The following is a 26,066-nucleotide window of genomic DNA, read 5'->3' on the forward strand; positions in this document are numbered from 1 at the left end:
TAGTCATACAATTGTTTGTGAATTAAAAAGGTAAAAAGGAAGTGATCAATTATTTCTTACTGTTATCTAAAACTTAAGTTCAGAATATTATAAAAAAATTAATGAGTTAAACAATACCAATATCTTAGTGATATTCAGTTTGTTAAAATTTAATAACATTTATAAAATGAGTGTAGTTGGCAAACAGTTAAATTCCTTACAGTCTAATGCTGACATTAACGCAAAAGATTCAAGAGAACCAAATTCGAAAACATCAATATTGGGAAAGTTCATATCACCTAATTATGTACTTAATTTAAATGAAATAACCGAGGACTACTTGTGTACTGTTAGAGACAACATTTACGACATTGATTTTACGCGATTTAAAATACGTGACCTGGATTCAGGTGCAATATTATTCGAAATAGCCAAGCCCAGCAATCGATTTTCCCCGAGTGTGGAAGACAAGTTGATTGAGGCAGTGGATGGAATGTCTATTGAAGACTTAGTTGACGCAAACGCTGGCAGATACGTACGATACCAATTTACTCCAGCTTTTCTGGACTTGAAGAATGTTGGTGCAACGTAAGTAAATGCATAATTTTAAGGATATTTCTACGTATATATACATATATCTATGTGTGTTTATATATATACATACATATATTCGTACGTGCATATAAGCAGGGGCCAAATCGTAACATCCGTGTTCGTATAACTCCTCACGTAAAAACATGATTTTCGGATTATGACATGCGTGAACGTACGACTTCGATCGTAATTTGGGATCGCAACATACATACGTGACGTGTGACTGAACGTACAGGTTACGTACCACTTGCATTCGAACACAAACTGGCGATCGTATACACACAAATTTCATTGAAAATGTAAGAAAATTGTTAAAATTGATGAACAATAAAATATAATAAATTTCAAACTCTTATTATTAACAAAGGTCGAATTCAAACAAGCTTAATCCAAGCCAAAAATAAATATTGGCCGAATTCACGGCGAGGCACCCGCTTTGGTATCGGCTTGCTTCAAATTTAACTTCTCCAGAAAGTAACTAAATGCTTCTTAAGTTAAGCGAAATCGTTTTAAGAAACTGCAATAACTTTTTTTTACAAAGAAATAATACATAAATGATATGCTTACGCTTTGTTCGATAAGTCCAAAGGGTTACTACACACTCAGAGAAAAAATCGTTCTAAAAAGAAAGAAACAAGTTCAAAGTTAAGAACATTCGTTGACGAAAGTCTGTTAAGTACGTTTTTTCTTAACTGGTGAACGATGGGCTTGTTTTAAGAACAGTTTTACCAAGCACACCGTTCGTATTTTATGACCAGTTTGGTATCGATGTGTGAACCTTCTGTGCTCATTTCAAGCACTACTTGGGCTTGATTTAAGATTTTTCGTTCTCACGCTTCGAGAACGATTTGTGGTCGATTTAACATTTTTCGGTCTCAATTCAAGAACGGTTTGTGCTTGATCTTTGGGGGGAGTGGGAAGGAATTTTTTCAAGTCGTACCCATTTATTTATTTTTTTATTACAAATAATTTTGTTGTCATTAATAAAAAATATTAATAACAAAAAAACTATCATTAAAAGCCAAAAACGAAAAAATGCGTAATATGCATTTTTTCATGTATTTTTCTTACTGAGAAATTCTTCTTTTTATTGATGCAGTCTGAACATATACTTAAAACATTTCATAACAAGTTTGAGAATTACCTGTGCATATGTGAATGGAATGGCGGCCACCGTGGTGTGATGGTAGCGTGCTCCGCCTATCACACCGTATGCCCTGGGTTCAACTCCCGGGCAAAGCAACATCAAAATTTTAGAAATAAGGTTTTTCAATTAGAAGAACATTTTTCTAAGCGGGGTCGCCTCTCGGCAGTGCTTGGCAAGCGCTCCGCGTGTATTTCTGCCATGAAAAGCTCTCAGTGAAAACTCATCTGCCTTGTAGATGCCGTTCGGAGTCGGCATAAAACATGTAGGTCCCGTCCGGCCAATTTGTAGGGAAAATCAAGAGGAGCACGACGCAAATTGGAAGAGAAGCTCGGCCTTAGATCTCTTCGGAGGTTATCGCGCCTTAAATTTATTTTTTTTATGTGAATGGAACTGAACGAAAAATAAGAGTTAAAAAAATAGAACATAAAAAAATTGTTTTAAAAAGCTTCAGAGTTTGACGGTGTTCGAACTCGCGCCACACGATCGCAATCGCAACATCATAGCCGCTGGGCCACTACAACTCCTTGTTAACTTGTGCCAAATGTTGTATTTAACATTGTAGTGCACACGAATTGTACCGTTTCTTTTTTCTTGAACTTAATTTAAGAAAATTGTTCTCAATTTAAGAACATCGTTCTCATTAATAGAACATTTGTTCATATTTTAAGACCAGCCGTTCTATTTTCAAGAAAATAGTGTCAGTTCAAGAACAAGGTTGTTGTTGTAAGAACAGTTCGTTGGTTTTTCAGGAACAAAAAAGTAAGAACATTTAAAGCTTGAATTGAGTCGGGTGGTGCTGGATTTTAGAACGTCGTTTTTCTCTGAGTGCACTCTCTTAACCGCCTTCGGACTATCTTTTCATCGCCTTCGCTATTACTGGAGCTCAAACAAAACAATAAAATTGGGTCCATCGCAGTTATTTACTTTTTTTATTTTTGGAAACCAATTTGACAGTTCAAAATCTATTGTGAGCTTAAAATACAATCCAACCTAATGTGGATCGTAAAATTTATTGTGAATTGAAAAGAAATTACGTTCCGTTTGCTATCGTATGTTCTAATCCCATTTTTTTTACGTTTGACGTATCACGTAATTTTGTTTCGTATGGTTGCTGAACCGTGATCGTATGTTACGATTCGAGCACCGTATTTGCCCTACAGCAAAAAAAAATTACCAACATAAAAATTGCTTGTTTTTTATTAGAGTACATAAATAGTTAAATACAATTTCAGTTTTAAACTTCCCTACTATACAGCCACTTGGACAGTGACAAATTATCTGACCTTGAGGTAAAGTGGCATCAGAATTCTGACAAGATTTATATAGCAATGTCATAAACTCTGGGCCCGAATCGTAACATACGATCACGGATTGGCAACCATACGAAAGAAAATTACGTTATAAGTCAAACGTATAAAGAAAATGGGATTATAACATACGATAGCAAACGGAGCGTAATTTATTTTCAATTCACAATAAATTCTACGATCTAAATTAGGTTGGATTGTATTTTTAGGTCACAATAGATTTTGAACTGTCAAATTGGTTGACGAAATATAAAAAATAAAGTAAATAACTGCGATGGATCAAATTGTATTGTTTTGTTTGAGCTCCAGTAATAGCGAAGGCGATGAAAAGATAGTTCAAAGGCGGTTAACCCTTTGGACTTATCGAACAAAGCGCAAGCATATCATTTATGTATTATATCTTTGTAACAAAAAATTATTGCAGTTTCTTGAAGAGATTGCGCTTAACTTAAGAAGCTTTTAGTTACTTTCTGAAGAAGTTAAATTTGAAGCAAGCCAAAGCGGGTTCCTTTTGGCTTGGATTAAGCTTGTTTAATTTCGACCTTTGTTAATAATAAGAGTTTGAAATTTGTTATTATATTTTACTTGGTCATCTATTTTAACAATTTTCTTACATTTTCATTGAAATTTGTGTGTATACGATCGCCAGTTTGTGTTCGAATGAAATTGAAACGGAACGTGTATGTTCAGTCACACGTCACATATGTTGCGATCCAAAGAAGTCACGTGCAAAAAGGTTCAAGGGTCGATGTTCCTTTTTTGCGGGGAACAGCTCAATAGGAAGAATAGGTCCAGTTTAATACCCACACCAAATATTTTTTTATATCTCTGACACTTACTTCGTGACATCGAAAGATGTAGACTCTGTGGCGGCTTTTTGCCTTTGTTTAAAAAAAAAATGACGCTTTTCATACTCCCATACTGTGTCCGTCGTCTTATAAGCTAGGAAAATAACATGTAAACGTTTCCCAATTTCGTTGAAAATTATAATTTCCCTTTTTACGAACGCTTTGAAGCTCTAAAGCTTTGTATTGCGCTTATTAACCCCTTCACCCCGTCCTTTGCCGGATATTGATCAGGTCCGTTCCGGTAACAAGCACTATCAAGTTACAAGCCCGACCATCTCGGAAACGAATCAATATGACCACATTGAGTCTTCTAGGCCATCCCGTCTCCATAGTTCCATGAGAATCTTGAGGTCGCCAGAGCCTCACCTGTTAAAGAAATAGGATTCGCCACTGGTGGGTGAGGTTAATAATTGGTTTTAAGAAGCTATGAATTGCGCTATCAACCCCTAAAATCCCATACTTAATTGATATTTTTCATAAGTCTCGAAATCTCCGAAATGGGTGACGAAGCCTCCCTGGTCGGTTTGCGTCGGTTCAATTTAGGGGTTACACAGGGTGGAGTCCTATCCCCGCTTCTGTTTAATTTCTACATATCAAAGCTCCCTTTCCCACCAGAAGGAGTTACAATCATTTCCTATGTTGGCGACTGATTCCACTACTAAAGCCTAGGAAACCAGCTAACATAGGAGATTCATATCGCCCGATATCTCTCCTATCGCCAGTAGCCAAGACACTTGAAGCCATTTTGCTCCCCTATTTCAAAGCAAATTTGCAACTAGCTTGTCATCAACATGGCTTTAGAAAACTTCATAGCACAACCACGGCGCTAAATGCCATTAGCACCGAGATAAATTGCGGTTTTAATCAAAAACCTCACCATAGAACAGTACTTGTTGCGCTAGACCTATCAAAAGCTTTTGATACGGTCAACCATGTCACGCTACTGCAAGACCTGGAAGGGTCTACCCTTGCCCCAAGTCTTAAAAGGTGGACCGCAAATCATCTGCGTGGTCGGCAGGCATCGGTGCAATTTAGAAACGCAACATCAAAACCAAGAAGAATTAAACAAGGTGTGCCACAGGGTGGTGTCCTATCCCCACTTTTGTTTAACTTCTATATATCAAAGCTACCTTCGCCACCAGAAGGAGTTACTATCGTTTCCTACGACGATGACTGCACAATAATGGCCACAGGCCTAGGCCCACAGATCGATGAGCTTTGCAACAAAACAAACGGCTACCTCCCTGATCTTTCCAATTTTTCACCTCGCGAAACCTGCTATTATCACCGACTAAATCGCCGGTGACCTTACAACATGGACGTCCCAAATGTCGACCATTTTGAACATCCACGTCAATGGCAGTACGCTACCGACTGCCTTACACCCCAAAATCTAGGGTATGACGTTTGATCAGGATCTATATTTTGGTGAGCATGCAGCCGCAGTTGTACCGAAAATCCAGAGCCGTAATAAAATCCTCAAACCTTTTGCTGGCAGTACTTGGGGAAAAGATAAAGAAACGCTCATTACCACCTATAAAGCAATTGGCCAACCGATTGCATGCTACGGGTCCCCGATATGGTCGCCAAGCATAAAGACTACTCACTGGTTGTCTTCTTATGGCCCCAGAACACGATCTACATAATGAGACGAGAATACTCCCCATTGGGGAGATAAATGCCAGGAATTACCCGGTGAATCCTGTACTCAAAAAACAGTACCCAAAACTTGCAGAAGAGGAACACTCTCCCTAGGGAAACGCGAGTCACTCTAGCTCAACTTCGATCGGGATACTGTAACAGGTTAAACTCTTACCTATCCAGAATCAACCCCGACATACAAAATATATGTCCTGTTTGTAACGTGTCCCCACATGACACCATCTCTTCAACTGTATTGTGGAACCAACGCCTCTAACACCCCTCTCATTATGGTCCACCCCTGTTGAAACAGCAAGTTTCCTTGGACTCCCGTTAGAGGATATTGATGACAATTTGTGATCGGTCGCACCTATTGGATGGGGCGAAGCACTGCTACAACAACAACATGCTGACGACTGCGCGATTATGGCTACAGGACCTGACCCTTCAATTGATGAATTAGTTTCTAACATAAATATCTATCTTCCCAATCTTTCCGGTTTCATCACCTCGCGAAACCTGGAATTATCACCGACAAAATCCACGGCCAACCTGTTTACGACGTGGAAGGAACAGATGTCGCAATTATTGGACGTACGCATCGATGGTGTCACACTACCGACTGTCAGTCACCCAAAGATCTTAGGGTAACGTTCGATAATACTCTAACCTTCAAGGCTCATGCCACCGAGATTGTTTCTAAAGTACAAAGTCGGAACAAAATCTTCAAGTCGCTTTCCGGGAGCACATGATGAAAAAAATAAAGAAACGTTGCTGCCGCTTATGTGCTACGCGTCACCAGTTTGGCCGCGGGGTCTTAAAAGCACACACTGGAAAAGGCTACAGGACTGTCAAAATGCTGCAATCAGAACTACCACCGGATATCTCCTTATGACCCCCGAACACCACCTACATAGTCAGGCCAAAGAGGTCAATATTAAAGAGCACAACCACCGAAATGCTAAATAAGCAGTTTTTGCTTAATTGTCACAAACCAGGACATCCCAGCAAACAACTGCTTGATTTAGCACCGCCTCCATGGGGATTAAGGGAACATCTTCTAAAGCACTTTGACGAGATCCGGCACCTGCCAACACAGCCGTTTGATCCAGGCAACGCCTTTGTCAGGACACGCCCGGTGAACCCCGTTACTAATATGCAATATCCCACCCTTGCGGCCGCCGTGGTGTGATGGTAACGTGCTCCGCCATCCACAAAAAAGATCCCGGGTTCACGCCCCGGGAAAAGCAACATCAAAATTTTAGAAACAAGTTTTTTCAATTAGAAGAAAAATTTTTAAAAGGGTTCACCCTTCGGCAGTGTTTGGCAAGCACTCCGAGTGTATTTCTACCATGAATAGCTCTAAGTGAAAACTCATCTGCCTCGCCGCATGCCGTTCGGAGTCGAAAATAAAACAACTAGGTCCTGTCCCGCCAATTTGTAGGAAAAAATAAAAGGAGCACGACGAAAATTGTAAGAGAAGCGCGGCCTAAAATCTCCTCGGAGGTTATCGCGCCTTACATTTATTTATTTATCCCACCCTTGCAGAAGAAGAAAGCACATTACCAAGGGAGTCACGAGTCACCCTGGCCCAACTTCGTTCTGCATACTGTAACAGGTTAAACTCTTACTTGTCCAGAATCAACCCCGACATACGTAATGTATGTCCTGCATGCGATGTGTCCCCACATGACACCAACCATCTTTTCAATTGTAACGTGGCACCTACGTCTCTAACACCTATCTCCCTATGATCCGCTCCTGTTGAAACAGCCAGTTTCCTTGGACTCCCGTTAGAGGACTTTGATGACAATTTGTGAGTGGTCGTGCCCATTGAATGGGGCGAAGCACTGTTAATACAACAACAAGCCTCCCTGAAGATTTTATAATAATATTCATAATTATTTAGTTCTAAGTATGGAAAATAGTTGAATTCAAAACTAACGACAAAGTGAAAGCGTCATAAAGATATATGTAATACTCCTATATTGCTAATAGAAAATGCTCGCAATGTGTTTTGAATTCGAAATCAAAACAAGACAGCCTATACAATTTTTGTGATTGTAGAAGCATAAGTGTGAGAAGAAAAAATTTAAATTTAGGTACATTCGATTATTGAATACAAAAACAAAAACTTTTAAACAGCAATATATCGGCACTCTGATGTTTGGGAATGTACCTAGCTTTTTGTAGCAATATAGGAGTATTACATATATGGTCATAAACAAGCATAAAATCAATAATTATGAAAGGGAATATTTTCTTTTTACTTCAGTTTTTCTACAAACAGTATTTTCTCTTTACCTCTTCTACTCTATGTGCATGATAAATTTTTTGACAGAAAACTGCCGCAGTGCGTTTATTATGGATGCAAATCGTATTTTGGGTTCAAAGGGTGTATGGAATATACGTGCAAAATGCTAAATGTGGTCTGAGCAGTGTTTTGTAGGAAGGAGAAAAAGACACATATTTCTTTCCATCTCGTTGTGGTTTAATATTTTTTTTTAGAAAACCAGGATAACTTCTTTTGGGTTTTAACGCTGTTTTGCTGACACTCAGAGTTACATCGAACATTTTGTTATGAAAGAGTAAACAATTTTAAATTTTGTGTAAACACACAAACCGGATGCTTACACATTAGTATTTATCAAAATTTTGCCTATTCACGGCTATAAACGTAATGTGTTTTTCATTCCTTCAAAATTTCATTATCCTCACTATTTCATATAGTGCTTAATTATAACTGTTTCCTCTTATTTCTAGGGTGGAATTCACAGTGGGCAGCAAACCTGTAAATAATTTTCGTATGATTGAAAGACACTTCTTCAGGGACCGGCTGTTGAAAACATTCGATTTCGAATTTGGGTACTGCATTCCCTATTCTAGAAACTCCTGTGAACATATTTACGAGTTTCCAAATCTTCCTGCTGAACTAGGTAATTAATCTTGATTGTAATAATAAGACAGTTAATGAACTTGCAATAGAAGAATTACAATAGAAAAGGTTCGAGAAAATTGAGAAAATAACATCAAAAAATATAATGTCTCAATACAAATACAATTTTTTATTGTGAATTTTAAGTAGGTTTTATGAATTTTTCAAAACCCCCAAAAAATTGATGTGCACTTATTATGTTTTGATGTGGAACTCCTCAAATAAGATGAAAATAAGATTGATTTTGATCAACTTAACTAAAGCAAGTAAGGGTGTCACAACTTTTGACGCAGTCCGAGAAGAAGACGCTCCTCGCCTCTTGTCAGGAGACGATCATCGGTGCTTGTGGCAGTACCATCCATAGTACACTAAAAGCAAAAACAGCACTAACAACATCAAAAAATATCCAACTGGGTACCAACCCGGGAACCAACTTCTAACCCCAAGGTGGCTTGTGGCACCAACCATAGTGCACATGCCTCTAAAGGTAAGAAGACGATGAAAAACGAAGGGCAGTTAAGACGCAACCGGTACCAGCCTGCGCTTTACACTCTTAACAACATTACTATACGTCGATGGTACTCCCAAAACAGATCATCAGACTCCTCGACAAACACACTCGGCCGGCGATGCCTTTCAAAAGAGGAACAGATCCGGCCAAGATATAAGTAGTGGAGCGGTTCCGAAGAACAAACCTCCAAGAGACAATTCAACGAGGTCGCCAGATATCACCTCGCCAGCAACCATACAACAGAACTGGGTGGAGATAAAGGTCAAGCGTTCGAGACTAGCCATGCGGCACGTGCGAAACAACCCTGCCGGACCTCTTCCGATTTTTGACCCTTCGGAGAACCTTCCGATCTACAGGGTTATCAAGTGCGCAGATCAGGCCTCTTTGGATTTTCTGTCGAGATGCGTAGCAAAAATTAGCGGAGAGGTCAAAAAACTCAAGGTTAGGCTTATACCTGGCGCAGATTTTCCAAAGAGACCGCGAGTGCATTTGGTTGCCCCCATGGGGACTCAGAGAGGAGTTGCTGGCCTGCATCAAGCTGTACAACAGCGGCATCCCGGCCATGTCGGACTGGCAACTAATTAAAGAAGCGGCGCGGTCAAAGACCAGCAAACCTATCCTGGTGGCTATATGTGAAGGGTCTTTGGAGGCTCAGGCAGAGGTCAATTTCCAAATAGCGTTCAGAAATATCTGTTCAACAAGACATATGCAGGCAAGCCAAGAGCATGCATTTTTATCAAAAAAGGCATAAATGATTATGCTCAAGTAACAGAACAATAATTTTAACAGTAGTAAAGGTTGAATTTGATTCTCATGTAGCCATATTTGTAACCTCGGCTTACATGGTCCATGACAGATTATCCCGCTTCCAGAGCTGCAACACTTTTTAAATAACAGCGGTGAGTATGGAATCATTATCGGATGTGATGCGACAATAACGACATCCTTAATTCTAAACTAAATATTTGTAACATCGGTGATTGGGGGCTAAGATACTTGACTTGGATATCATAAGTGGTTCCAGGCTCTGGATCAGGGACTGTTATCAGTCTTAGACCGTCCATAGTGACGAATGTCACGCGTGATTAGTTATCACGTCCTGCACGAGGTGCCCATGCTTCTACTGATAATGGCGGATCTAGAGAGGACAACTCGATAAAACCCGCACCCCTGAGTCATTGTGTCGAGCTCAGGGGAGAGAGAACTCTTTAAGAGTCAAGATCGGTACACAGCGGTGACGAACTGGATTGTTTAGGGCTTTTGATTATTGATATTCAATTTTGACTTGATGACTTTGGGCTGGTAGGTGCGGTATTTTGCCACCTTAGTAGGTCGGGGTGAAACCCTACCGAAATGGCTGGTAGGCTTATGCTGCACCTGCCCACGTCCCGTTAAAACCGTGGCGTGCCTCAAGGTACGTTCCGGCTACGTCGCCGTTAAGGTGGTGGTGTAGGTGCGGTTGAAAATTTTCCCGCTTCGCGTCCGGTCTGGCTCTGAACGCATTACTCATAAGGTAATGCGTCAACCCTCGCGTGGTCTCCCTGCATAGCATAGGTAACCAAGGAACCGTTGAAGGGCGACTACACAAACGGCTCCGGATAGCGGCCTTGAGTGGGGACTTTTTAGAATGGACACGATTAACACGACTCCGCCAATGATGGGGTGCGGAAGAAGAGCGGTTTTGATGGAAATCCGTCAAACCAATCTTCAGCACTCTAAGGCGGCTTCCGCAAATTTGGTGCTCTGCCTTGAAAAAGGCGGAGTGGATATAGCCTTTGTCCAGGAGCCGTGGCTGAGTAGTAACGGCAGTAAGATTTCTGGATTAAGGACTGGAAAATTCAACACCTTGGTGCATGGGGAGGCAAGTAGGCCTAGATCCTGTGTGCTTGTTAAAAAAGAGATTAAAGCTTTTATTCTCCCTAATTTCAGCAATGCTGACGTAACCACGGTCTGCCTCGAGCGAGGAAGTAATGAAATGTGGGTGGTCTCAGCGTACATGCCCCACGGGGATGTAGCGGGACCACCACCTGCGATACTGGGCGAAATCACCGCTGAAGCAAGGCGGAGAGGTGTTGGCGTGATTATCGGTGCCGATGCTAATGCCCATCATAGCATCTGGGGAAGCTCGGATACCAACACTAGAGGTGAGTCTTTATTTACTTTTATTGTAGTTGAGGGACTTTGTATATGCAATAGGGGGAATCACTACGACTTTTATTACTGCGGTAAGGGAGGAGGTCCTGGACCTCACCCTGGTTAGTAGAGAACTGGAAGGTCGGATATCTGGCTGGTGGGTTCTCAACGAGCACTCCTTCTCTGATCACTGATATATTCAGTTCTCGGTGAACGAAGAACGTCCCGGTAAAATACCTTTTAGGAACCCTAAAAGTACTAACTGGGACTTGTATTGTAAGAAGCTGGGAGAGCTATTGCCTGCGGCGCCTACCGTTAGTTCGGACCTGTCCGAATCTGAGATAGACGTTCTTGTGGAAAACTTCACCTCGGCAAGCAATAGCGCCTTTCAGCTGTCCTGCCCATTGAAAACTTACAGAGGGAAGGGCAAGCCGCCCTGGTGGTCGGATTCTCTTGACGACCTAAGAGCGTCCAGTCGGCGGCTCTTCAACAGAGCCAGGAGGAGTAAATTACCCTCGCACTGGGAGCTCTATAAGGTGAGTCTGGGGATTTATAAATATGAAATAAGGATAGCCAAGCGAGATGCATGGCGAAGCTTCTGCGAAAACGTAGAAGGCTGCAATGAATCCGCGAGGCTTAGAAAAATACTCTCTAGGAATCCCGCTCCTCTGAGGCATCTGAGAGAGGATGGTGGGGACTGGTCGATGAGTAGCGAGGAGTCCCTAAAGCTTTTACTGGACAATCATTTTCCCGATGTCCCAGTTGCGCAGGAATCTTTGCCTGCATGGTCGGCGGTCGTTGGCCATGCAGAAGTGCCTGCCATTCCAATACGGGAAAGTCAAATAACCTGGGCTATAGGGTCGTTCAAGCCCTATAAGTCTCCGGGCCCGGATGGAATCATTCCTGCGCAACTTCAAAAGTCTTTGGGGATTTCCTTCCGCTGGTTGGCCATTCTCTATACTAACTGCCTCAGGCTTAAATATATCCCGAAGTCTTGGCACACGGTTAGGGTTATTTTCATTCCGAAGGCCGGCAGAAGCTCTCATGTATCTCATAAGGATTTCAGGCCAATCAGTCTCTCGTCGTTTCTTCTTAAGACGTTTGAGCGGTTGATTGACCTGTACCTACGGGAAAGGATACCTCGGGGGTTACTGTCGGATTCACAGCATGCGTACTGCAAGGGAAGATCGACGGAAACGGCTCTCCATTCGATTGTAAAGCAAATAGAGGGGTCCCTAGAACACAAAGAGTATGCTCTGGGTGCCTTTCTAGACATCGAGGGGCTTTTAACAATGTCTTACCGGGGGCAATCGAAAGAGCTCTGGTGGGTTTAGGAGTCGAGGCAGCTCTGGTTGAATTTATTAGCAAACTTCTATGCGGCAGAATTGTTGCATCGGAGTGTGGAGGGGCCATAATTAAGAGGAAGGTGTGCAGGGGTACGCCACAGGGGGGTGTCCTATCTCCTCTCCTCTGGGTTGTGGTAGTCAACGAGCTTCTTGTGGAGCTGGAAGCCAATGGTTGTCGGGTGGTTGCCTATGCAGATGATATCGCTATCCTAGTCAGAGGCAAATTTCTGGGCACCGTTCGCGATGTACTGCAGGGCTACCTGGATACTGTGGCTAGGTGGGCTGAATCATGTGGATTGGCGATCAACCCGGGAAAAACGGGATTGGTTCTTTTTACAAGGAGATATAGAATGCCCGATTTCAGAACTCCCTCGATTGGAGGGGTACCGTTGGTACTTTCTGATAGGGTTAAATATTTAGGGATTGTTTTGGACAAGAAACTGTCCTGGAGACCCAATGTGGAAGATCGGGCCAGGAAGGCCGCCATTGCCTTGTACTGCTGCAGAGGGGCTATCGGAAAGAGATGGGGACTCTCGCCAGGAGTAGTACACTGACTTTATGAGATGGTGGTCAAACCGATTCTGCTATATGGGGTGCTGGTCTGGTGGAAAGCACTGGACACAGCGAGCACCTCCAAAATGTTAGTGTCAGTGCAACGGACGGCGCTGATCGGTATCAGTGGCGCTCTCAGAACAACACCTACCTTGGCACTGAACATCATGCTGAACATATACCCAGAAATTATTGCGGGAAAGGCGGCCGCGGCAAGGTCGTTGGTCAGGCTTCGTGATATGGGATATGGACTTTCTGACCGCGGACACTCTAGCCTTCTTACCAGTTTCGACTTCATCCCGGACAGAACGGACTACTGTATGCCGATAACTGCTCCCTATACAACCTTCACCCCAGTTATTCCAGATAGAGAGGAGTTGGGAACAGGAATCATCTGGGGCATGGGACCGGTTAACTTGTTCACGGATGGGTCGAAGCTGGATGGAAAGGTTGGTGGGGGGTCTTTTGTCAAGAGCTAAATTTAAGCCGCAAGTTTAAGTTGGCTAATCACTGCAGTATATTCCAAGCGGAAATTGCTGCGATTAAGGATGCGGTGGATGGAATGCTATCCAGTGCTACTACTCTGATAGCCAAGCGGCTATCAAGGCCTTGAGCTCAACTACAGTGCGATCGAGGGTGGCCTGGGAGTGCCTGACATCGCTTGCGATTGCATCGAATTATTTTACAATTAAGATTATCTGGGTCCCGGGCCATAGTGATATCCCGGGTAACTGTCAAGCGGGCCTCTTAGCCCGCAACGGTACAACTGAACCGGATGAAGATGGCTGTAGGGATTTCGGGATCGCGCTGGCCACATGTGGATTGCTTCTCCATAGCTGGGCCTCAAATCAGCTCAGCAAACGTTGGGCGGATACCACGTCTTGCAGGGTAGCAAGATCTTTCTGGCCAAAAGTGGATGGCAGGAGGTCTGCTGAAATAAGGCTCACCTATCAATGTTCATTGGGGTTGTGCAGGGCACTGTCCCATGGGTATCCATGTGGTACGTCTCAATATACTGGAAACTCCATCCTGCTGCAGCTGTATGGAGGATGATGAGGTGGAATCACCAAATCACTTTATGCTTGATTGTCCAGATTTTGCCAGAACTAGGCGAAAGTACTTCGGTCGCGACTCACTTGGATCTCATGAGGATATATCCAAAGTTGAGATCGGTATCATTCGGAGCTTTATCGTTGCTACCTAACGATTCTCTAAGTAGCTAGATCTAAGTCACCGTTATTTTTGGTGTATGTGGTATCACAACGGAACTTCGTGTTGTCCAAGTGAGCTATCCTTATCAGGGCAGCTACCACCTAACCTATCCTATCCTATCCTAGCATCGGTGATACGCCCACAATTAAATTCCTTAGTTTGGATAGGCTCTAACTTTCTCAACTGAAGAGGGAATCACGTTGGTCGAAAACTGGAGAGAGTCTAAAAAAGCTTCTCTCTCGGATCACCGCTGGATCTTCTTCGACTTAAAGTTGAGATCTGGTCAGAATCTTCACTGCAGAAACCCAAGAAGGACTAATTGGAAGCTGGATATGGTAGTGAGTAAGCTAGCGCTAACAACTACATACAACAAATCCACCACAGTATTAACTCTTAAAAAGAAGTCCCCACCCTCGAGGGACGGGGAGCTTAGGGAACATAGAACAGCAGTAAGAAAGGCTTTCAATGAAAGCCTCACAACCAAAGTGTGGCAGCCATATAGGGATACTCTCAATCATTACAAAAAAGCTGCTAGAGTAGCAAAAGCTGTGTCCTGGAAATCCTTCTGCTCCTCAATAGAAAACACTCGGGATACCTCGATACTGAGCAAAATTCTGTCTCAAGATCACTACAACGGCCACTTCACAAGAAGGAAGGATGGGGTATGGACGGACTCGGCAGAGGAATCCTTGAACACGAATACGCACAAAGAAAAATCTCCCTGTAGGCGCTCTCAACTCTCGGAGGGACTTCTATACTCGATAATAGACAGCAACAAAATACGATATGCACTCAAAAATTTTCCCCATTTAAATCGCCTGGCCTAAATGGCGTTACCCCGGTGATGCTCCAAAAGCTAGGCAACTCAATGATCCTCTGGCTGGAAGGGTGTACAGAGCCTTTATCACCCTGGCTTACACTGCACGAACGTACGAGAATGCAATATGTCTCACATCCTTTATGCTTAAAGTTCTTGAGAGGTTGTTGTACATCTATATTAGGGTAACAACAACAGAACCAAACATTCCAAAAGCGCAGCATGCTTACATTAAATGCAGGCAAACAGAAATCGTGCTCCATGAGATCATTGCCATTGTAGCAAAAACAGTCCACTACAAATATTGCACCCTAGCTACCTTCCTAGACAGAGAGGGTGCATTCAATAAATAGAAACCAGCGCTATTGTCAAAGCCTGGGGTAAACTCCAAGGCAAAGTAGCATAAAAATTTAGAAACAACATTTGTTATTCGAGAACAGTTTTTCTAATTGGGGTCGCTCCTCGGCAGTGATTTGGCTAATACACCGAGTGTATTTCTGCCATGAAACGCTTCTCAGTGAAAATTTGTAGTCGGCATAAAACATTAGTTCCCGCCAATTTGTAGGGAAATTAGAAAAGAAGCTCGGCCTAAATCTCATCGGAGCCAAATCGCGCCAAATTTTTTTTTTTTTCAGTTTGGTCGTTAGACAAACTTCTGGTACCACTATGGACTCATTAAATCTGTGTGATGTCCTCATGGACCGACTAGTTCAAACTAACATAATATGACGAAGGAAAATGGGTATTGCATTTAGTTATTTCACTAAATGGATCTTTTCGGCCGTTATTTAAAATAGAGACACTTAAGTTTAGAGAATGCTTTTGTTGTTTCTCGTTCGTTAAAATTACACATATATTGAAGCTTAGAAAACAGTTACAGCCTTTTTTTCTGAAACCCGGTTGTGAGGTGGTGGCTTGGTGATAGCGTGCTTACCTTTCACGCCGAAGGTCATTGGTTCAAGTCCCGGGGAAAGCAACCTCAAATACTTTATAAAGGTGTTTCTATTAGAAACAAGTTTTTCTAAGGGATGTTCCCCAGCAAAAACTCATCAGCCTTGCAGATGTCGCCAATCTGTAGGACATTTGGAAAACACCATATAGCGTCTTGTATTCATTTATTTGAAGCTGAAAGTTCCGTCCGGCTTGGGCTTCAGTTCAAAAAATCCACTTTCGGTCGGACTCTACTTATTACTAAAAAGAGAGGGCTTTATGCTCATAATGTGTATTCCAACTGGACCCTGCCTTTTAGCGTCACATGATTTTAAGTAAACTCTTGCAGTGAAAGCAGATGTAGGAAGTGCGCTTTCAGGAGGAGCGAAAAATCATTCTACAATTTTGCACTCGCCAGGTTAAGACTCCAGCTATTAGGATTGACATACTTGGAAGCAGCAAGCAGGATGGGTCCTAGCAAAAGTTTCTAGTCAAGAGGACATAGTTATTTTATAATATAGTATGGTGTTTTAGATAGGGGTTTTCAGTTTAGTTGTTGTTCTTAATGTTGTTGTAGCAATGCTTCGCCCCATCCAATAGGTGCGACCACTCGTAAATTGTCATCAATATCCGCTAGAGTGACGCGCGTCTCCCTAGAAAGAGAGCGTTCCTCTCCTGCAAGTTCTGAGTATTTTTCTTTAAGAAGTGGGTTCGCCGGGCAATTTCTAGCATAAAGTTCTGACGCCTTTTTCTGGATATCTTTGAAGGCCTGTGCTCAGGTGCCATTTTTCCTCATAATTCTTGCGGAGATGACTTCATAAGCCCCTGGGAGGTGGGGCCTCTTCAATCAGATGTCTTTTGGGATCCCCAGGATTCTGAGTATTCAACAGAACTGTTGTTGAGCATTTCATTTCTCTCCCTAATGGGGAGTACTCTCTTCTCACAATAATTTGACAGGAGACAGTGTCAGATTTAGCGACGCGAAAAAACTGGAGAGATCAGGGAGGTAGCCGTTTATTCTGTTGCAAAGCTCATCGATCTATGAACCTGGGCCTGTGGCCATTATTGTACAGTCATCGGCGTAGGAAACGATAGTAACTCCTTCTGGTGGCGAAGGTAGCTTAGATATGTAGAAATTAAACAAAAGTGGGGATAGGACACCATACTGTGGTAGCTCTTTTTTAATTAAACCGGGCTTATATGCTATGTTCCTGAACTGCACCGATTCCTGCCGGCCAGACAGATAATTTGCGGTCCATCTTTTAACACTTAAAGGAAGGGAGGGCGCTTCCCGGTCTTGCAGTAACGTGCCGTGGTTGACTGTATTAAAAGCTGTTGATTAGTCCAGCACTACGAGTACTGTTTTGTAGAGCGGTTTATGATTCAAACTGCAATTTATCTTAGCGTATAGCGCGGTATTAGGCTATGTAGTTTTCGAAAGCCATGCTGAGACGCCAGTTTGCAGTGAAATAGAGAAGCATAAGTGTCTTAGCTACTGGCGATAAGACAGATATGGGCGATAAGATTCTCCCAGGCTTCAGTATCGGTACCACACCGGCCATTTTCCATTTCTCGGGGATGATGTAGGTGGACAATGAAAGGTTGAAGACATGCGCTAGATATTTAAATCCCTCTTTGCTCGCGCAAATTTTTCGCATCCGACAGCACTTTGTCGCCAAAGGCGATGGATATTTTGTCTTTGTGGTTAGTCGGGTTCGATATGGACTTTATTTGGGGGTCGCCAGGATCGTGCTGTTTTATAAGGTCACATTCTTTGCTAAAGTTGCCGCCTCTACTGGAAAGTGTGACCGGCTTTCCGGGATTCTTCCAGCGGGAATAAAACGACGCGGATTCAATAACCTTGTAGAAAGCACGCTCCCTTGACGGGCATCAGTCGGGATTGGGAGGGCAGCAAAGCAATTGTCAGTATATTTTTTATAGTCTTCCCACTTTATTTTTTTAAACTTTATGAAAGTGCGTTTTTCAGTGGTGTTACCAATGTTATCATCGGCTGCCAGCTAACGTTTCCTGAGGTCACGATGGATATGGCTGGCGAACTATGACAGCCTCCTACAGTACGTGTGGAAGCGTCCCCGCTTATCGTGCAGAACCCGTTTCTTGTATTTGGTCTGCCAGCATCTCACCCCCGGCTGTCCACTTGTAGATCAGAATACAATAGATCGTGGTGACCTAGAATCGTGCGAATTTTCACCGGTGAGTAGTGTGCTGATGTCAGATCAGTAACCACTGGGTCTTCAGTAGGAGGCAAGAGAGATAATTTCTAAATTTGCATTGCCTGACCTGACCAATGTGCCTTGAAGTTCAAGGACGCTGTCCCTACAGCCGATGTCGGTGAGTAGTGGGTGATAAATGGAAGTCCGCCGCCATTTTCGCTCTCGCTATCTTTTCTGTGGACGTTGTATCCAGAGCAGGTCTGCAAAGCAGATCTTGCCGCGTGTTTAGTCTTCTGGATCGCAGTAATGCGAATGCTGTGCCGTTTCATAAATTCGACTATCACCGTGATTTTCCCAGTTACTCGTTACTCTGGGGTTAAGTGACGGGTGACTGCGCTTGGGTTGAGGGAGGCTAGGTCGCAAGTGCTGTTGTGTCCCTGAGACTAGGCGTCCTTGGGTAAGCATAGGAGTGCCCGGTATAGTTGGGTTTGCGGCACTGCCGTAGTATCAATAGGAACTTTGGGGATTCAGCCCAACCTATAATTTGCTGAGCCCCACCCAGAAATTTCTGAGCATCCCAATAAAAATGAAAGTTCAATATTTCGTTGAAAAGCAATAAAAGCAAATAAATATGACCTGAAAATTGTCAAAATTATTTCAAATATTAGTGTTTGGAACTATCGAATGAATTCAACTATCGATAATTAGTTATTGAATGATTTTAACTATCGTATGAATTTTTTCATTCATTCTTTCATTTGATATGCTCTTTAGCTGGCCCGAGGCGAGTACCGATGTTCTTTGTAGTACATTTACTATACAAAAGAACAATTTCTGGACTGTTTGGTTACCCCACGGGGTAGCTAAATACACGCCTATATAAGACAAAATGTTGAGTGTGACTAAAATGGGTTAAGTTTTGCTACAAATAAATAATGCAAATATTCAACTTAAATGCCTTTGTTACATTCTATGCAAAACGCATTCATGATATGCAAAAGGTTTTGGTTCGCAACCCACAGGTTTTTGGTCTTACCACTTCATATATAGTTTGGCAGCTTAAATAGAGGTTATATTGCGATTAGAGTGGAAGGAAGTAGACTAGGCAGTCGAATGTCATATAATGAAGGAATGGTGTTCGAAGTTTTTTCAAAGTTAAAAAAAATGATAAAAGCTTTGATATAAATAAAAATATTGTTTTAATAACAACAAAAACGCCTTATATATTCTATATACATAAATTCGTAAGGATTATCTCACTTTAAAATTTGAGCTAAATAATCTAAAGTTTTTTTTTGAAACTAAGTCAAGAACTGTGCGTGTGAATGTGCGAATTTTCACCGATGAGCTGTTAGTTGCGCTACTTGGTAAGATTTGCAATGATGCCAGTACTCCCCCAAACCTATGGCGAGATTTTATGCCGCTACAACAACAACAACAACAATAGGACAGAAGATTAGTGAAAATAGGGGGACTCATTTAACCTTATAAATAACTTATAAAGTGTGTAAACGTATAAATTTATCTAGTGCGTAAACGAACTGTCAAATTTTGTATGAAAAGTCATTTACACAATTTATATAAATGTACGCGCACATTTCATGGTGTAAACGCGGTAAACTCAAAGGAATTCAAACTTGCAAACACAATTGCCGTCCTTTTCATCAGAAATCTCCGACATCAGCAAGTCATTTATTAGAATTTCTTAGTAAAGAAGTTTTAGTTTAATTTTTCACTTAACCTTGGCATTTTTTAATTTGTGTAACAATCGAACATTTTTTTGGCAATAATACAACTGATCTACAATTAAGTTTATCAAGAATATTACTATGTGTGTTCATATAACAGCGTGTGTAAATGGATATAATTTTACACCTTATAAATTTATATGCTTTAATGAGTTCCCCTAATGAATTTGTGTCTGTATTGTTCAACAACATAATTTTGTTTCAACAGTGCTTCTCAAACATCCACTATTGGAAGTGTCTTCGATAGGTACTGTTAAGGAACTGCTCGCTGTTCTTGCTGCAGTAGTTGACGAGGGAGAAGTAGAACTTCATACGTTCCTCTTCAGAAATTACAGGTGCTATTTCTCCTGAAGTTACATTCCTCTGTTCTGAGGAAGACGGATGCTCACGGCGTAGATGGTCATTTAAATGATGTGCTTCCAGAAAATTAAATTTTTTTGCATATATGGCATTTAACTTCATTGCAATTTTTGATGAAAAATTCCCAAACTGAAGATCTCTTCAATGCAGGACGCATCAAAGAGGATAAATATAATAAGAGACGTCAGTCGTTACTTGTAGCCATTTGCTCGATGTTTTCTATGAGGTAGTCGCTGTTTTTTTTTTTTTTTTGCGAGATGTGCACAAAATGTCTTCTATACATTTTCGTGGGGTATTTGTGTTTATTTTTCCGACTTTATTTAATTAATTAATCAATTCTCTTTCCCAAAATTACATTTGCATAAGGTGCCTATACCGCATGGATAAATGGGAGATAATTCAAAAATGTCATTCATAGAAAACATTTAGAATACATTTTTTATTTCCAGCGAGTTACTCGCCACTCGTAGCAGACTGGAGGCCCTTATTATATTTATCCTCTTTGGCCTTTTTTAGTTAAAAGCACTTCCTCAGGAAAAAATTTCATATACTCGTAAATACCACGCTTAAAACGTTTGTCGATTAGGTTGAAGTATGCTAAGCGTTAAAATTACTTTAAATATCTTTTTAATTGAGATCACTCATATATGCATAGTAAAAATTTAAATAGAACGAACGATTCGAAAAAATAGTAAAGAACGAATCAATTATACCAAGAACAAGCAATTCGAAAAATTAGTAATGAACGAATATCAAATGACTATCAATGAGTTAACTATAGAATAACTCGATACTTCTCCTGCTTCGGGACCGAATCCGGGTCCGTCTCCCGACCCCGGTCCTAAGGAATGGTTTTGCTGCGTTTGCCGGAAGAGAATCTTTTTGCATCGAAACTTTTATAAATCTTTTGTGGCTCCTTGCTGTTCACGCCCAAGGGCATCCCGTACATGAGTGCCTAACCAAAAACAATTGTGATCTAATCCGTTTTGCAATGCAGTTGAGCAGGGAGAATTCGTGGACGTACGCCCAAATTGTAAAGCTGTTAAGGTGACTGATATCGAGAGTATTGAACGTGTTGTTGCTGCAGACACCTGATTATGTATGATTAATATTAAGTGTATCTGATATTATATATTCTCTTTATTTTTCTCTTATCTTCTTTTTCAAACATTCTACTGTACTCCTACACTCTCATCCTATCATATGTTTAATTGTTGTCGCTACCGTTTTTCGCTCTATTTTTTCAATCATGTGTTTAATTGTTTGTCTTTCTTTATCTTGTCATTCCCCATGTTTTTGCCATGGTGTTTTGTGTACACACGCGTGTTGCTTGCCTGCCTTTGGCTCGTTCTGTTTTGGTTCAGCTTTATGTGTATGGGGTCATTCCGTCGATCTCGCCCTGGCGCTAGTGAAAATGAAAGAATTTTGATTGATATTTTTTGTAAGCAAAATCTTGGCTTCAATGCAGTACATTTTAATGCACGTAGCCTTAGCCATGACAAACTTGATTTTGTTAGATATGTTTTCGAGGATTCTGCCGTGGATGTGATTTCAGAAACGTACAAATAGGACAAATATTCCCTGGTTTTATACAAAGAAGTGCGAAATGAAACAACATCTATTATCAGGCAGGCAAAGTGTAGGTACAGTAAGTCAAAGCTAGATCCCTCATTTCCATCCAAGAAGCTGTGGAGAAACTTAAAAAGGTTTAAAATACATGACGGGGATACTTCTGAGTGTGAAATAGATGTATATGAACTAAATGACTTTTTTGTTAGCGCTAACAATGACGTCAATGCTCCTGCCCTGCTAAAAGATTACTCCTCCTATGTCTTCGGCCTCTTTGATTTGGTAGGCACTACTTACGCTGACCTTGCCCTTTTTGTTGCCGCTTGTGGCTGCCGCCTTTCTGCCAGACGAAAGTCCGGTATCACCTCTTTCGCCCATTTGATTTCTGCCAGGATTTCTCCCACGTTGTCGCTTTCCGCTCTACTACTGGCATTCGTGCGGATCTTGTTAGAATCCTACCGGCCGCTCTCCTGTGCTTGTATCCAACTTCACTGGGGTGTGGCCCCTCATTTGGCTTCGTGAAGGCTGTATGGGGGGTGGATCACGCGGGGCCTACACACCAGCTTCAACGGAACCATCCCCTTTTTTAGCCATCCTCTGGCGGTTAGAATGACCCTGCATCGCACTGGTCGCCGTTGTGGTGGGCAGAAGCCCTCCCGGCTTTTGAAGAGCGCCCGTATCTATTTGTTTTCTTGTGTTTTTTTTTTGTTTTCTTTGATTTTTATTCATGTTCCCGCGAGTGGCGGAGAAAGGAACGTCCACCCGGGCAGAGATCCGCAATACCCATGTAAGGTCTTCATACAACCTGATACCAGGAGGGCTCCGTTCGCGACTGGGCTATTTTGAGGCCCCAGCCTGGCTGATCCTCGGCATAGCGCCTTGATGCAGCCCCCGAGAAGAAAAGGAAATAGGAAGAAAGAAAAGAGAGAGAAAAAGTAATAAAAAGATAGAAAGATACCCCAGAAACCATGATCAGGAATCATTTCCGTATAACCCGGCCATTAATGAGTCAGGCACACACCCCTGATTCCCTGATCATCGTCCTGATATCGCACAGGCTCAATACTGGAGTGTCCATTACCAGTCGCCACCCTCTAGGAGGGTTCAGTTGGGGATTTGTGCCATCCAAAATCTGAGTGCAAGATAGCAGAAAAATTCATCAAGAAAAATTAGAGCAGGTCCAGGGCAGTTAATGAAATAAGATTCTAACAGTGCGATATATTGGAAGAAAGAAAAATAGAAGTTTTTGATAGAAAACCCCAACCTCAGCGCCTAATCCCAGCCTATCCTAATAGTCTCGTGCTTTTATTATTCCTGTGTCCTAGTCCACTGTAAATTCCTTTTGCGATTCTACCTTCCAGTTAATGTTGTGTTTTTCGTGCGGTATGTCGGTAGATCACTATATGAAAAACCCGGAAGAGGCACAAAAACCAAAAAAGTGTTCATCCTTGTTTCACGGTCTGTTTTGCGTGTGGTAGTAATTTTTCCTTCTGTGTTTTTAAATCAAAGAAGGTAAACCCAAGGCTGGCAGACCTGGAACTTCCGATCCAAACAATTTTTCAAAATATCTAAATACGTGCTCGATTGCAAAATGTCCAAATTCGGACGAGTTATTAAGGTAACAACTTACAACAGGGGTTGACTGCTAATACACGTACAAAAAAGTCAAAAGACCTCAGCATCAATAAACCGAAGGCAGTAAAAAAAACTGTACCTCTATTAAAAGATTTTGCGAAAAACCAAAAGATGACTCCGAACCTCTCCGAAAAAATTATCCTGACCGGTCCACCAATGGTGTGGGATTAAAATTAAATCCATAGAAATCCCTTTGTACAAAGTTTGTCTTCCTGTACACTCAGAGAAAAAATCGTTCTAAAACGAACGAAACAAGTTCAAAATTAAGAACATTCGTTGACAAAAGTCTGTTAAGTACGTTTTTTCTTAACTCGTGACCGATGGGCTTGTTTTAAGAACAGTTTTTCCAAGCACACCGTTAGTATTTTATGCCCAGTTTGGTATTGATGTGTGAACCTTCTGTGCTCATTTCAAGCACTACTTGGGCTTGATTTAAGATTTTTCGTTCTCACGCTTCGAGAATGATTTGTGATCCAAAATTGTTCGGTGTCAATTCAAGAACGGTTTGTGCTGATATTGGTGGGAGAAGATAATTTTCTCAATTATTTCTCATTTGTTTTTATTTTTTTTTATTAATAATAATTGTTTGTCATTAATTAAAAATATTAATAACAAAAAAACTATTATTAAAATCAAAAAGATTAAGAAAAAAACGCATAACGCATTTTGTCATATATTTCTCTTATTGAGAAATTATTCTTATTTGATGATGCAATCTGAATATATACTTAAAACATTTCATAACAAGTTTGAGAATTACTTGTGAATACATATGTGAGTGGAACTGAACGAAAAATAAGAGTTAAGAAAATAGAAGATAAAGAAATTGTTTTAAACAACTTGAGAGTTTGACGGTGATCGAACTCGCGCCACACGATCGCAACCGCAACATCATAGCTGCTGGGCCACTACAACTGCTTAATAGCTTGTGCCAAATGTTGTATTTAACATTGTAGTGCACACGAATTGTACCGTTTCTTTTTTCTTGGACTTAAGTCCCCATTACTGATACTTAGCATAGACTTGACTTGGCTTGAGAACTGTCACCTACAGTTCTGTTAAATTAACATTGCATGTTACTGATTACTCAAAACTTTGCAACAATTAACTTGACTTAGAAGTCTGTTGAATTTTGATTTTCTATGTAAGTTCTAAGTGACGTTTACATTTTGAGAAGCCATTTGTTTGTTTCCATTTCATTTTGACATTTTGTCATACAAATTGACATTTATTGATTATGATACCAGATTGTATGCGCTAAGTGGAGTATAACCAAGGCTAAGTTGTCAAGTTTACGCCAAGTCAAGTCAAGTCTATGCTAAGTATCAGTAATGGGGCCTTTAATTTAAGAACATCGTTCTCATTAATATCGTTCTCATTTATATTTTAAGACCAGGCGTTCTCTTTTTAAGAAAATGGTTTCATTTCAAGAACAAGGTTCTTGTTTTAAGAACAGGTTGTTCGTTTTTCAAGAACAAAAAAGGAAGCACATGAAAAGCTTGAATTGAGTCCGGTGATGTTGGAATTTAGAAAGGCGTTTTTCTCTGAGTGTACAGCAAAATTACAATAACCATATGAAAATGTTCAGCTTCAACTGCAAATATCTCGTGACAGACTTAAAACTTTTCTTTTCCGCTTTCGAATTATTGTTGTCGAGGTCAAGATGCGACGTTTCACACCTCCGCCAATATTTTTGTAAAACTTTTTTTAATATCACGACCATTGGCGCAATTATCCTGGTACGTTGTATTGTTATGGGATTCTGAACTACATATGTTTCAAGTTTCAATACTCTACCTCCAAGTGAAGCTATAAAAAATAGATTACAGGATTACCCAATTTTGTACTGATTTTTGTGGACACGCATGAAACAGTCCTAAAATAAAGGAACTAAAAACCAAAAACAGAGACAAAGACAAGGACAAACACATGGACAAAAGACAAAGGCATAGACAAAGATAGCTTGGCTTGTTTATACCATCGGTCCTAGGGTTTCGTCTGAACGGGAGGAGTATTGGCTGGTGGTAGGGTACAAGCACTAACATCGGCCATCCAGTACGAGGTAAAAGTTTCCAGTCACACATGTGGCGCGTGTAAGTCTACCTGGCTGAATGCCGTTCCTTTCACCTAATGTCTGCTCTAGAGGTAAAGATCGAACTCAAGGCCTGCATTATTCATATTAAATTAATGGTCGTAAAAATAATTTAATTTATAATAATCTTGAAGTGAATTATAGTTTAACATAGATTTTTATTTAGTTTCAGAAATGATTGCAAGCCCTTTTGAGACACGATCGGACAGCTTTTATTTTGTTGAAAACCAACTAATCATGCACAACAAGGCCGACTACGCATACGATGGTGGCATGTTTATATAAATAAATGCATTCGAAAAATTTTGAATACATTTTCACCAAAAGCCTTACTATTAATATCGTTCTGTAATTAATTGTTAAATCATGTATATATGTATAAGAAACTAATTAATAAAACATTTTTGATTGCAGTCGAATTATCCTTGCGGCAAAGATTTATGTATAATTAACAAGGCGCAATTGATCGAAAAACATAAGCAGGAAGATTGAAAATGATTTGTCTTACCCAGCAAAACAGCAGTTTCCAAAGGAAA

General features: G+C 41.1%; 1 protein-coding gene across 2 annotated transcripts; it reads left to right on the forward strand.

Moving 5' to 3' along the window:
• On the forward strand, positions 1–26,066 carry unc-119 (unc-119 lipid binding chaperone). Of its 2 annotated transcripts, XR_010951981.1 has the most exons (4): positions 1–567; positions 8,280–8,452; positions 25,697–25,878; positions 25,945–26,066. XR_010951981.1 is itself a non-coding variant. In XM_067778896.1 (3 exons), the coding sequence occupies exons 1-3, from the start codon at positions 167–169 to the stop codon at positions 25,813–25,815; spliced, it is 693 nt and encodes a 230-aa protein (XP_067634997.1). In that variant the 5' UTR covers positions 1–166; the 3' UTR covers positions 25,816–25,954. The 2 variants fall into 2 exon arrangements, 1 of the variants encoding a protein (XP_067634997.1); XM_067778896.1 differs by having other exon boundaries at positions 25,697–25,954.

This window comes from Eurosta solidaginis, chromosome 4, assembly GCF_040869045.1.
Source record: "Eurosta solidaginis isolate ZX-2024a chromosome 4, ASM4086904v1, whole genome shotgun sequence".
In the NCBI taxonomy this organism is placed as follows: domain Eukaryota; kingdom Metazoa; phylum Arthropoda; class Insecta; order Diptera; family Tephritidae; genus Eurosta; species Eurosta solidaginis.

Excerpts from the sequence above, each read along its gene's own strand:
- unc-119 (XM_067778896.1), top strand. The coding sequence starts at position 167 with ATGAGTGTAGTTGGCAAACAGTTAAATTCCTTACAGTCTAATGCTGAC. Across the intron at positions 568-8,279 it reads TTGAAGAATGTTGGTGCAAC|GGTGGAATTCACAGTGGGCA; the intron begins GTAAGTAAATGC and ends TCTTATTTCTAG. Across the intron at positions 8,453-25,696 it reads AAATCTTCCTGCTGAACTAG|TTTCAGAAATGATTGCAAGC; the intron begins GTAATTAATCTT and ends ATTTTTATTTAG.